Source organism: Ostrea edulis, chromosome 6 (assembly GCF_947568905.1).
Source record: "Ostrea edulis chromosome 6, xbOstEdul1.1, whole genome shotgun sequence".
In the NCBI taxonomy this organism is placed as follows: domain Eukaryota; kingdom Metazoa; phylum Mollusca; class Bivalvia; order Ostreida; family Ostreidae; genus Ostrea; species Ostrea edulis.
Genome location: NC_079169.1, coordinates 85,370,035 through 85,384,261, shown reverse-complemented (window position 1 = coordinate 85,384,261; position 14,227 = coordinate 85,370,035). Strand labels below are relative to the sequence as shown.

Genomic DNA, 14,227 nt, shown 5'->3' with positions numbered 1-14,227 from the left:
CATGTATAACAAATTATATAGTCACACAATACAAGTATAACAAATTATTTAATCACACAACACATGTATAACACATTATATTGAGTCACACAATGCATGCATAACAAATTATATGGATAAACAGCAAATTAGCAGCTACATGTATAGGTTTTAGATTTTTCGAAAGCATGAATATTATTTACTATTCTTTATTCTTCAGATTCACTTATCATTCATTGGGTATACCTATGATATTTTCATATTTCTTAAGATAGTTCTGAACGTATGACGTGTTTTGAAGGATTTTTACATTTTTGTAAGCCTGACCAGTAAAGGATCTATAACAGCTCCTCCATGAACTAATATCATCAACTGTAGAGCTGCTAATTTTTTGTACCATAATACTGAACGCATTATTCTTTGGTAATTTGAGGACATTCCAAAAATCGAACTGTGGTGTACTTTGAAATCCAAAATGCAGTTCAGAATGCAGTGTACAAAGACTAAGAAACATGATGAAGAAATCGGGTTGATATTCTATTTTGTACTCATGAAAAGGCATTGGCATATCTCCTTCGTATAAAAAAAAAGAAAGAAAAGACAAACGAATGCTCATCTCTTGGTACTCGTGTTTAGTCATTACCTTCTTACTATGTATCTGGTGAAGTCGTTCTAGACATGCTAAACTTGTGTTCCGAGACGTTAATTTTAATTTTAAACAGTCACTTTTCCGCAAGGAGTTTTGCAAAATTTGCAAAGCCTTTATACGTTCACGTACATTTTGATTTCGACTTTGCAAACTTTGGGACACTTTGTGTAGATATCTTTCGAACCATTTCCTTTTATGTTCTATTTCAGTCGTTGAATATATTTTATGAAATTCTATGTGTTTCAATTCATTGATAAAATCATCTCCAGATTTCACACCGTTCCATTTGACGTATTGCTGAAAAAGCTTCAATACTTCCGCCTTCAGTTTGTCAGTACAAAGGTGCATTCTCTCAATATTTCTCCAGTTTCGCATTACACCGTTGCATTTTCTGGCCACTGAGCGTTTAGGATATACAAACGTCTTGTAATCAAACATATACTTCATAACTAGTGCAATAAATGCATTCCAGTTCTCTAAAAGCATACTACCATGATGGTGTGAATACACCATTGCTTTGACCGTGTGCCCAAAGAAATAAAGTATTTGGGAAGAAGTTATTTTATTTTCATTCTTGCATTCTAATGTGTCATCCCCAAATCTATGTTTGATTTCAGATATCACACTTGTAAGTCCCTTTGCAGCAATCAGATGAACAAAGCTTAAATTTTTCCCTTGTTTCCTACAGAAGAATTCTCTGTTAATATCAAATCTGGGAGATTTTCTTAGAATTACCTCTGCAATTCTGTTATAATTATAGACTTCATCGTATATCGCATCCAAACTCCATGCAATTTCCCTTCGTACAGTATGATTTCCAAGTCCAGAGGATATAAAACGAAACTTTACAGCTTCATTTTCAAATGCTGGAGCACTTTCTACAACCAACTGTAACAAATTTATTCCATCCCTGGAATCTCCATTAAAAGAAACTCCCTTGTTCAGAAGATAGATAAATGCAGCATAGTTACCTCCCATTATTGCCCTGTGTAATACATTGTGACCATTCTTATCTAAACACTTAATTATATTTTTCCAGTCTAATAGAAATAATTTGTCGAACTTAAAAAATGCTTCTTCATGTATCCATAATGTTCTTTTTTCATCCTGGATAATTTTATGCAGAATATTGTTTTTATCGCGATGACATATGTATTGTAACTTCGGAATAAAGCTAAACATAATTGGATTTATCACATCGTGCGACAGAAGATGATTCCAAACTTTCAGTGTTGGATAATTATTAGACTGAACAAAATGGCGAAGAGTACCCATGATATAAAAACTATTTTTTTCGGCTGTCGCTCCAACAAATCTATGGTAATTTTTCTGCACGTAATATCTTGAAGGTATAACATTTCCCAGCAGAATGTCAATGAATTTCTCATGAGGCTTTATGCTTACTGATTCATATTTCATCGTTTTACGTGCACCATACAATAGGGCATTTGCAAAAGCTAGCTCAATGATGATTCTGCTTGAGTAATCCGCCATATTTAAGATGCGCGTCCATGCAGTGTGTTCTAAACCCAATGAAATTAAAAACGAGAGATAATCCACATTTCCATGAACTGCAGCATAATGTAACGGTGTTCTGTTGTAAACATCCACAAGAAAAATTTCCCTGATAATTCTCTCTTTCACATTATCTTCAATGTTTAATAACCCGTTCCTTTCTTTTACTCCATGTGACCCAGTCTTTGCTAAATAATGAGAAATTCCCATTTTCATGTCGTCAAAAACATGATCGTGTTGTTTCTCCAACAAATAGGATAACAGTCTATATCTGTGACATGTAGCTGCTGAATGCATAAGTGTCGACCCGTTCCTGGCTCTGACAATTGATAATTCACCTTCATGATTTTGCTCATACAACTTTATTGTCTTGATGTGACCTCTGCATGAGGCTACATGTAATGGCGTATCACCATTTAGGTTCCTTTCAGACCAATTGATGAAACCGTAGGTTTGCAAAAGTTTTATTGTTTTGAAATTCCCGTACATAACAGCAAAATGGGAAATGGTAAAATTGAAAGGACATTGGTTTTCTAAATATTCATTACGCTCCTTTTCATTTAGATCAAGTTTTTTCCAACGATTTCGGTTAAACAAGCAAGTAATATTGCTAGCATTTCCATGAAGCAAAATTTGTTTCAAGGTTTTATATCGCCTAAATATTATGGCTGTGAATAGAGGTCTTCGTCCCCCAGATTCTCTACACTTCAATCCACTGGGAAATTTGTCGGTCAAAAGTTTCACAATCTCGTCATGACCATTTTGTATTGATACTTCTAGCGCAGTTTCACATCTTATGAAGCGTCTGTCATCTTTGAAGACATAGTTTACATTTTGCAAATCGTCCATGTTATCTATGATTTGAAGTCTAGTTTCGTGAAATTCAGTCCAAAATTGAGACATATTGCAAGGAAGACATCTATCGACACCACCATGATGGAGAAGTAATTCCACTATGCTGTAATGACCATTTTTTGCAGAAAGGTAAAGTGAATGATCAAGACTAGAATAAAAAGTATCTTTAAAGTCTCGGAGGAATAATCTAACTACCTCTATATGACCATATTCTGCTGCCAGATGAAAAGAATTTAATCCCAAAGAGTTTTTATATGATATATTGACTCCACGTTTCAATAATGTTGAAACTACGTCCAAATGACCATTTTGTGAAGCAATGTTGAGAAGACTATATTCCCAATGAGCAAATTTCTTACAGAATTCTTCGACTCCAATGGACGTTTTCACAATTTCAGTGCCTTTTCTAACAAAATGAATATTAGCGCCGTGCTGGAGCAGTGCATCTAAGCTTCTGTGGTTTCCAAAAGCTGACGCCAAGTACGCTGAAGAGAAGTTTCCAGTATTATCTCTTTTCTCAATGTCTCGACCAGAAATTTCTATCAGCAAGACCATGGCCCGATAGGAATTAATTGACAAGGCTGCACGATGCAAAAAAAATTCGTTGTCAAATTCTTTTCTAACTCTTTTGCCGTAATACAAAAACTTCTTTTCCTGTAATTTGTTCTTCGATCTTGCAACATATAAGGCAAGTTGGACAATATCTATATTGTGGAATGACATCTGTTGTTCGACTTTACTCAACCAAAAAGTAGCAAATTTGAGGTTTCCCTCCTGCTCCGAAACGTAGAATTTTCCATATTTTTGTCACATGTCGGTCAAAAATTGTGATAGCTTTACATGAGCTATAGAAATCTTCCCATCGCTATGCTTTATGAAGTGACTCATTTCATTTCCAAATAACTTCCAGCTTTGAATTCGATTTTCCTTTGAAATATTTGCTATACGGAAAATTTCCCTGTCAGAAATGGGTTCTTCTGCAGCACACAACACTTCAAATATACCTCTGATCTTATCAAATTCGTCATTCTCTCCAAATATCCTCTCTAAGTTGTACTGGAAAAATTCTTCAAACGTAGATGGTGTTTCAGATAAAGGTACAGACTCATTTTGAATCCAAACTTCAAATGCGTAATGTAGATAAAGCATATTATGTTTTGCATATTTAGAGGCTGAGGAAACCATCAGTGTTATGTTAGAAGTTTTGAATTTTGTCCTCAGATTGTCAAACTTGTATCTTGAAATCTTATCAACTTTGTGCCGCATGACCATTTGTATGTCTTTTGCATTATTAGGGCTTTGACTATCTAACTCGTAAACATGGAGTAAAGATCGCATTTTCAAAGTTATGGATGTTGTATTCCTCGTGGTAATTAAAAATTTAATGAAAGACGGTAATCTTTTCATTCGCCTTTCTAGAAGGGTAGGTATATTCAGGCCCGATTTAGCTGTGCATTCATCTAAAGCATCGATTACAATGATATAAATTGATTGCTTTTGTTGGAGATGTGTAAGCGATTGTATGATTAAAAAATCAAAACACCCCTCGGGATCTTTTAGACATTCACCTTGTTTAAAGTAGGCTTCATAAAACGAATTTCCCTTCAAAGTATCATGGACATTTTCAATGTGACTTGAGAAGCTTCCCGCCAAATTTTTTACAAACAATCCTGGAGAAAGACTTCTTTTAGAATCAAGTCTGCACAGATGATAAGATACAATTCGCTCGTATATCCAGTTTCCAGGAAGAAGTCTATCATTCTGACAAATAAGGTGAGACACTATCGCAGATTTTCCATATCCCGTTTCGGCGACCAACAGAACACCTCTGGTTGTTGAGTGCATTAGGTAGTCAAGGTCATTCAACAGCCACTGGCGTCCAATAAGTGGTCCATGTTGAGATCGGTAAAACTCGAAGTCAAAGTTCAGCTGGAATGGTTCTTTGTACTCCATTACTTTGCATGCCCCTACAACATGAAAAATTTAAATCAAATAAAACCATGCTTCAAAGATGTTTAATATAATAAAATGGTGTCATATCAGTTTAAGAACGAACTTACACGTCAGACATTTGACCCATCGACAGGCTATATTTGGTAACAAGCTTATTATAATGACCATATAATTTACAACATAATAATTTAAAACGAGACTGTTGAAACCCCTGTAACATGAATTTGCTTATTTTGTCAGTAGCCTGTACCAGTGTAGAAATGGATTGTATATAGATTGTGCTCACTTTGTAAAGAATCAGTTGGGAGACATAAACAACATATGCAGGTGACAATGGAATATTGCTAATGTAACAATATTTTATCAATTGAGTTTCCAAACTATAGAAACTCCTATGATTGGATTTGACTTTGAGTTCGTGAATGATCATTGTCACTTTTCCTAGGTAGAACACATTGATCAGTTCTGGATGCCGAGCTGAATGGGAGGGTATTCAAGGAGTCCCCATGAACCACGAGTTTGAAACCCAGATCAACGTAAGAGTATAGTTTTTTTTATTTTTTAGAGAGGCTACAACATAGCAAGTGTTTATTTTCCCCCCATTTTAGTTCACCTGAGCCAAAGGCTCAAGTGACAAAAGCTTTTCTGATCAAAACTTTCCGTTGTTTGTTGTTGGCGTCGTTGACATTGTCCTAAACTTTTCACATTTTCATCTTCTTCTCCAGAGCCATATGGCCAATTTCAATCAAACAAACCTTAGGTAAAGGGGATTCAAGTTTTTCAAATGAAGGACCATGCCATCTTCAAAGGGGAGATAATCACAAAAATACCAAAATAGGGTGGGGTCTTTTTAAAATCTTCTGAAGAACCACTGTGCCAGTTCAAAGAAGATAGTACGTTTTTGGCCGAAATATGCTACGTTTTTAAACTCCACAAAACTTCAATGCATAGAATCTGCTCAATTCAATGGTATATAATTTATTTATACATGTATATGTTCAGAATAACAAATAAAACTTCTACACTGAAAACGGCAGCCAAGTATCTTCAAATGTCTTTTTTTCTAAAGCAACGTCATAGTATGTACGGGGACGGCAGCAAATTCGCAATTGTCATGTAATTAGATGTAAAACAGATTTACTACTTTTATCATATATTTGGCATTGAATGTAATCATTTAGAAAAAATAACATGAAGTAGATCATAGAAATTCACGAAAATAATTATTACAACATCGCTTAAAGCGGAATTTGTTGAAAGGTATTGTTGATCTCGAAGGTAGGGGGAAAAGAGCGCATTCAATAGGCGAGCTTTCGGCGACGTTTTCTTCTTTATCTCGAACTAATGAAGGTTGAAAATTTACCACTATAAATTTTACAATTATCATTATATTCCCTTTAGAAAAGTGGACAGGCATACCCTACCTCCTGAAAAGAATTTTATTAAAAGTGAAGCTTTACATTTACAAGAAAGCGTCCTCACATAATATTAATTCAAGTTTGTTCAAATCATGGCCCCAGAGGTAGGATGTAGTCACTATGGGGGATCAAAGTTTTACATGGGAATATATAAGGAAAATCTTTTAAAACCTTCTCAAGAACCAATGGGCCACTAAAGATCAAATTTACAAGAAAGCTTTCTGACATAATACATATTCAAATTTGTTAAAATTATGGTCCCTGGGTAGGGTGGGGCAAAAATAGGGGGGGTGTCAAAGCTTCACATGCGTATGTAAAACTTATACGGTACCAATTTTGATACACCAGATGCGCATTTCGACAAATAATGTCTCTTCAGTGATGCTCAACCGAAATGTTTGAAATCCGGAATAACAATGAAGTTTTAGGGCTATTATAGGGAAAAAACAGTGTGCCAAAAAAGTGGAGTCTAAGGATATATAGGGAAAATATTTTTTAAAATTGTGTATGCTTATTCCTCCTAGGCACCTGATCCCACCTCTGGTGTGTCCAGGGTTCCGTGTTTGCCTAACTCTCTATTCTGTATTGCATATGCAAGGTGAAGATAACGAACAGTGATCAATCTCATAACTCCTACAAGCAATACAAAATAGATAGTTGGGCAAACACGGACCCCTGGACACACCAGAGGCGGGATCAGGTGCCTGGGAGGAGTAAGCATCCCCTGTTGACCGGTCACACCCGCCGTGAGCCCCATATCCTGATCAGGTAAACGGAGTTATCCGCAGTCAAAATCAGTGTGCCAAGAACGGCTTAACAATCGGTATGAAACACGTCAGACAGCATTTGACCCAATGCGAGGTTGTATTGACGAACTAGATCGTTATAACGACCATAGAATTTGCGAAATTCTGACTTCAATCGAAACTGTTGAAATCCCTGTACCATCAACTTGTTTGTCAGTAGCTTACCTCGATTTAAAAACTGACTATACCCAGAACAAGCTCTTACATATCGAATCAGTTGAGATATATAAACACCATATGCAGGTGATAATGGAATATTGCTACATAAATGTGGGAAGCTGACGATGGAGAAGCTGAAATCATCCCGTTTGTCATACAGTTGAGTTGTTAGTTTGCCGTTAATGTCTACTTTCAATAAAATATCTAAGTATGAAGTAGAAGTGGACGACTCTGTGGTGTCCTTTATTTCGAGCTCACAGGGATATATCAAAACGACATCTGAATGAAAGCTATCATTGTTAATAGACAAAACGTCATCGATATATCTAAAAGTCGAATTGAAGGTCACAGCGAGAGATTTCTTCTTCTCACGTAGAAGTTTTTGAATAAATTCTGCTTCATATGAATATAAAAACAGGTCAGCTAACAAAGGAGCACAATTCGTGCCCATGGGAATTCCAACAGACTGTTGGAAGACCTGATCACCAAAGACCACGAAGATATTGTCAATGAGGAACTCTAGCATATTTTTTATTTCAACTTCAGAGTACTTGTGCGTGGAATCAGAGTGGTGTTTAACAAAGTAATTATATACGTTTTTGAATGGCTGATCACTAGATATGAATATTTCCGTTTTCCGTTTTTGTTGAAGAAGCAACTGTCTATGATGTCAAAAAGTCTAGTCTTTAATTTATCGTGAGGAATGGTCGTGTATAGTGTTGAAAAGTCATAGGTTTTAATGCTATTGATTTGGGGAAAATTCTGTGATTTCAAGTTTACTAAAAGCTCTTTAGAATTTTTTGGAATCCACATTTGATTAACACCACTTCTGGCATATGTAGTCGCACAGTAAGTTTGAAGTTTCTCCTTCACAGCTGTTAACATTTTCGTGAGGAGCAAAGATAGGGGCTTGGTAGAGCACTTACTGGATCCAGCAATGTATCTTTGTTTGTAAGGATTTTTATGTAGTTTAGGAATCCAGTATAGGTACGGTAATTCATATTCATTCGACCCATTGACTGGAATATTAAATGTGTCTAAAACTGAAGCATGGTTTTGAAGAATTTCGTCTTTTGAAAGGGCAGTTGGAGTATAAGTATGATTACCAAAAGTGGAATTAATGCCAAGTTCGTTTAAAATACAGTTGTAATAATGAGCCTTACAAACAAAGACAATGTTGTTACTAGCTTTGTCAGCTGGAACCAAAACATATTCCTCATGTAACCTATCTAATTCTTTTATCACTTCTGGTTTACTAAACACAGAAGGATAGATGGTACGTAATTTTGTTTTCATGTGTCTAATGCGGGATTTTAATATCCCTCTTATGCTTTTAACCCATTCTGACAATGTATCAAGTTCTTCTTTTTCATATTTAGCCCATCGTCTGGCATAATCTTCGACAGAACTCATAATAGAGATGAAGTTCTGTCGCCAATTAAAAGACCGAGGTTCTCTGTATTTAGGACCTTTAAGAATAAGTGATTTGATGTCCTCATTTTCAACTATATCAACATCACCAGTAATGACATGTCCAGCTGGACTGTAGTTGAAAGAAGATGAAGAACAAGAACATGTTGGTGGATTACGTATAAGATAGTCTATATCTAAGCACTGCAAAGTTTGTTTATAATTAAAAAGTTTGGATGCAATAGTAGAAGTATAGCTGTAGGAAATACAGGGTGTAGACTTGAACTTGAAATAAGTTGGAATACACGACTGAACCCTTTTATGACGAAGATTGTTGCTTATGTTGACGACATCTATTCCTTTGTTTGTAAATTTGAGCTTAAGGAACTGACGTCATGATTTGGAAGGAATATCATCCATGGTCCGTGCTGGTTTATAGAGCCTGTGGTAGGTAACATCCATAATCATAGAGTTCAGTCTATATTCAGGTGTTGAAAAATCCAAGTATAGACTAGCCATAGCTTCTTCAAATAACGTGTGTAAAACCCTCAATGGAATAGAGTAACGTTTTGTACGAATATGATGTGGACCCAATTGTCTGTTGACGTGAGGTAAAAGTGAATCAAACGTGACATCATTTATACTTGGTCTTTTATATGAACGATGTCCGTGACTGCGTTTTCGTCTTTTGGTATTGGGAAAGAGTCCCATCACATTAACGTTATTTCCTTGTGGACTAGTCAAATTTCCCACATCATATACATTATCATTGCATCCATATGGAAATGCAGTGCCTAGGGTCCTGATCCAGTGATCTTCTTGTTGTCTACGAAAAGGGGTGCTTAATGTAGGATTGTTTGTGTGATGGTAAATTTTTTCTAAAATCCTTACCCTCATGGACAAGATGGAGTGGTCCGGTGCATTACAATGCTTGTAAAGAAGTTGGTTACCACCATTATTAATTTGAAATCTGTGCCCCGATATTCTTTTATTAAGTGAACCCTTGGTTTCTCCCACATAAATTAAGCCACACAGGTTACACTCAATGGCGTAGACAACGTTAGAAGATTTACAAGTCAGATTATCAAACGTTTTGGTACAGAAACTACGTCCAGTTAAATTACTACTAAATGAATTTTTAGTGATCAGTATATCACAAGTTTTGCAATTTTCTGCAGAACATTTTGAGGTTGAACACATAAGGTCTGAAAAGGAATTATCAAATATATCTCTTAAAGGAACATTACAGTCTTTAATTTGGGTATAAGAATTTTGGTTTCTGTACCAAAGCTGACAATCTAACGATTGTACATACGACAAATCTTTGATATCTCGAAGGATAATCCGAGGGACACCAACCGATCTGTAGGAGCCTGTGTCCCTTATAGACTCCACAGAGTGACACCTTTTTATACTGGGCGACGTGTCAGCCAGTATTGTTTCGTTATTGTGTATATTCATGAAGGAACATATATCGAACGACAAGTATCCTCGGGGACAGACTGTCCACCAGCAGAGATACAAACTCGATGGTTAAATGCAAGGTGAAGATAACGAACAGTGATCAATCTCATAACTCCTACAAGTAATACAAAATAGATAGTTGGGCAAACACGGACCCCTGGACACACCAGAGGCGGGATCAGGTGCCTAGGAGGAGTAAGCATCCCCTGTTGACCGGTCACACCCGCCGTGAGCCCCATATCCTAATCAGGTAAACGGAGTTATCCGCAGTCAAAATCAGTGTGTCAAGAACGGCTTAACAATCGGTATGAAACACGTCAGACAGCATTTGACCCAATGTGAGGTTGTATTGACGAACTAGATCGTTATAACGACCATAGAATTTGCGAAATTCTGACTTCAATCGAAACTGTTGAAAGCCCTGTACCATCAACTTGTTTGTCAGTAGCTTACCTCGATTTAAAAACTGACTATACCCAGAACAAGCTCTTACATATCGAATCAGTTGAGATATATAAACACCATATGCAGGTGATAATGGAATATTGCTACATAAATGTGGGAAGTTGACGATGGAGAAGCTGAAATCATCCCGTTTGTCATACAGTTGAGTTGTTAGTTTGCCGTTAATGTCTACTTTCAATAAAATATCTAAGTATGAATCAGAAGTGGACGACTCTGTGGTGTCCTTTATTTCGAGCTCACAGGGATATATCAAATCGACATCTGAATGAAAGCTATCATTGTTAATAGACAAAACGTCATCGATATATCTAAAAGTCGAATTGAAGGTCACAGCGAGAGATTTCTTCTTCTCACGTAGAAGTTTTTGAATAAATTCTGCTTCATATGAATATAAAAACAGGTCAGCTAACAAAGGAGCACAATTCGTGCCCATGGGAATTCCAACAGACTGTTGGAAGACCTGATCACCAAAGACCACGAAGATATTGTCAATGAGGAACTCTAGCATATTTTTTATTTCAACTTCAGAGTACTTGTGCGTGGAATCAGAGTGGTGTTTAACCAAGTAAGTTTTTGAATGACTGATCACTAGATATGAATATTTTGAAATTCATCACTGTTCGTTATCTTCACCTTTCTTTCTAGAACCACTAGAAAAAAAAAATTTTAAGGAATGCTTCTTGACATAGTACAGATTCGAGTTTTTAGAATCATGGTATTCGGGGTAGAGTGGGGCCACAATAGGGATCAACGTTTTACATCCCTATGTGACTAGGTTAGGACAACAATATGGGGTCAACATTTTTCATGGGAATAAAGATTGATAAAGAATATTTTAATAGATCACAACAAACCAACAACTGCAGGACCAAGGTTAGTCAGGTGAGCTATGTGGCTCATGGGCCTCTTGTTTATCATAAATGTACAAAATATATGTATTCGTTTAAAGTACTGAATATGAATATGACTTAAATACGGGTGTATTGTAAATTCGCTCACGGCGGAGGTGGCCAGCCAACACGGGATACTTCTACATCGCCAACTTCCAATATCTGTGTAGCAGTATTCTATTATCACCTGTATATAGTGTTTATGTCTCTCAACTGATTCCATTCGATATGCAACATCATGTTCTGCATAAGAGCGATAAGCAGGTTACTGACAAATAAGTTGATGTTACAGCCTCGTTTTTCTTTATGTCGCAAAATATATGATTGTTATAATGATCTAATTTACAAATACGAGGTATCACTAGGCCGACTGCTGTATGATGAAAGATGAAGATAACGAACAGTGATTAATCTCATATCTCCTATAAGGAATACAAAATAGAGAACTAGGCGAACACTGAACCCTGGATATACCAGAGGTGAGGAGTAAGAATCCTCTATCGACTGGTTACATCCGCTGTGAGCCCTATAACAGGATCAGGTAAATAGAGTAATTTGTAGTTAGAATCAGTGTGCCAAAAACGGACTAACAATTGGTATGAAACACGTCAGACAGAATTTGACCCAATGACAGGTTGTATTGGCAAACTAGATTTTTATAACGACCAATGAATTTGTTAAACGACACTGTTGAAACCTGTGTAACATCAACTTCTTTCTACTACATTTTCAATAGCTTATCTCGATTTAAAAAGTTATCATGTCCAAAACAAGCTGTTGCGTGTTGAATCAGTTGTGAAATATGAAAATTATTCAAAATAATGGACAGCAATTGTCATCTTATTGGACACTAACAGGCAATCTTTTCACTACAAATGCACTTTTGTCTATATAAAAGACTAAAAACACAAAGGATTGGGTACCAAAATTGTTTTAAATATGGTGAACATTTCTCGAGCGGGATGTTAAACAATATACAACCAACCAATATTTTCGTTATCAAGATCCTATTTTCATAAATAAAGATTTTTAAATCATTTAATCTCTTGGCGGGAAGTTTTACATAATTTTGGAAATTTTAGACAATTTTTATGAGGAAAAACTATTTGAATAAGGTAGTAATTCTGGAGTGTGAAAAACACTGATCTGCATGTATGTGGAGCATGGAATTAGCGGAAACACTGAAAACGCAAGGATATTAACGAAAACACCCACCAAAAAACATACTAGACATGAAACTGAACTATAGATCATTTAATTTTCTATCAAGATCAATGAAACTTTGGTAATATGTGTCTATAACACTTATCTAACACCCTGTAAGTGTATTTTAATGATACATTTGTGTTTTGGGGTACTTTCTGTGGTGGTTTTTAGTAATTACCTGGTGTTATCGGGGTTTCCGCGAATTCCATTGACCCATGTATGAAAGGTGAAGATAACGAACAGTGATCAATCTCATAACTCCTACAAGCAATACAAATTAGAAAGTTGGGCAAACACGGACCCCTGTATGTGTTTCTTTTTTCTCCAAAGAGACTTTAACTCCCTTTAATTACCAAGATTAATAAACTAGTGTGTAAACCATGCTTTGCATTTTAGATTTTCATAGGGTTTCATGAAAGAAAACCTATTTTGACATCACCAGCTGAAATATCTATCTAAATTTTTACCTTTCTCTGTAGCTCTCATTTCTGGATGATTGTAGATTTCCCAACATCCATAGAAAATAGATAAAAGCAAAAATCCCGCCATAATCGATCTTTTGAGAAGGGAAGTTGTATACTGTATTCCTGTTTCCTGGTCATGGAATGAGCATGTTAGCGTCTTCAAGGACTCATTTGTAATGAAGTTTTCTTTGATATCAATGAAAAACCGACGTGTTTCACTTTGGATTAATATTATATCATTTTTTTGAAGTCTTCGTAGCTTTGATAATATGTCCGACGCACTTGGGTATCTACATATCGAAGGATGGCGAAACAATTTACATAGTGAATTAATGTCTTTCTTTAACTGCTTGTTGGTTAATTTGAAATCTTCTGTATGGGCAAAATCATAATTTCGTACTCTTCTAATGGAAGTCAAGAGTAATATATCGTCTCCGATATCAAAATATTTGCAGTTTTGAAATAACGATAACATTGTCTGAATGTCAAACGTTACTGGCAAAGATCCCTGTCCTTGGATAAACACACGGAATAGTTCATCCTTGGCTTTTGCTGTATCAACCCCTGAAAAGTAAGATATTTCAACGTTGTGCCATTTCGTATTGTTCTTCAATTTAGCAGATCTCATGTACTTTTCCAGCTCTTTCTTCCAGTTTTGGCAGGTCTGACACCACCTTGTGGCGTCCCTGTGGTTCCTGTTGCACTGCTGAGTACACGGGCCACTAGCTGAAACCCTTCTCTTCAGTCTGTTGTACAGGTCATCCAATCCCTGGATCGTGTATTCTTTAAGTCCGTCAGTAACAAACTTTAGAGCTTGTATCAGAATAAGAAAGTTATTTTCTTCGATAGAATTTTCCATTTTCAATACCGTTAACCTTCCTATACAAATGGAACGTATGATCTTATGTACTGAACCCTATCACCGATTCCTGCTATTCATACTTATGTTTTATGAAGACCGTTGATAAGAATGATCTCGGTGCCTAGTATAGGT

The 14,227-nt window shown here is 36.1% G+C and overlaps 1 protein-coding gene across 1 annotated transcript; it reads right to left on the bottom strand.

The window, feature by feature from the left end:
- Nucleotides 1–208: 208 nt before the first annotated feature.
- Nucleotides 209–14,198, bottom strand: LOC130047338 (uncharacterized). Its single transcript, XM_056142024.1, is given in 3 exon segments — nt 209–4,965; nt 6,376–6,378; nt 13,237–14,198. Coding segments are annotated over 3 exon segments (5,616 nt in total). The 5' UTR covers nt 14,093–14,198.
- Between the last annotated feature and the right edge of the window lie 29 nt (nt 14,199–14,227).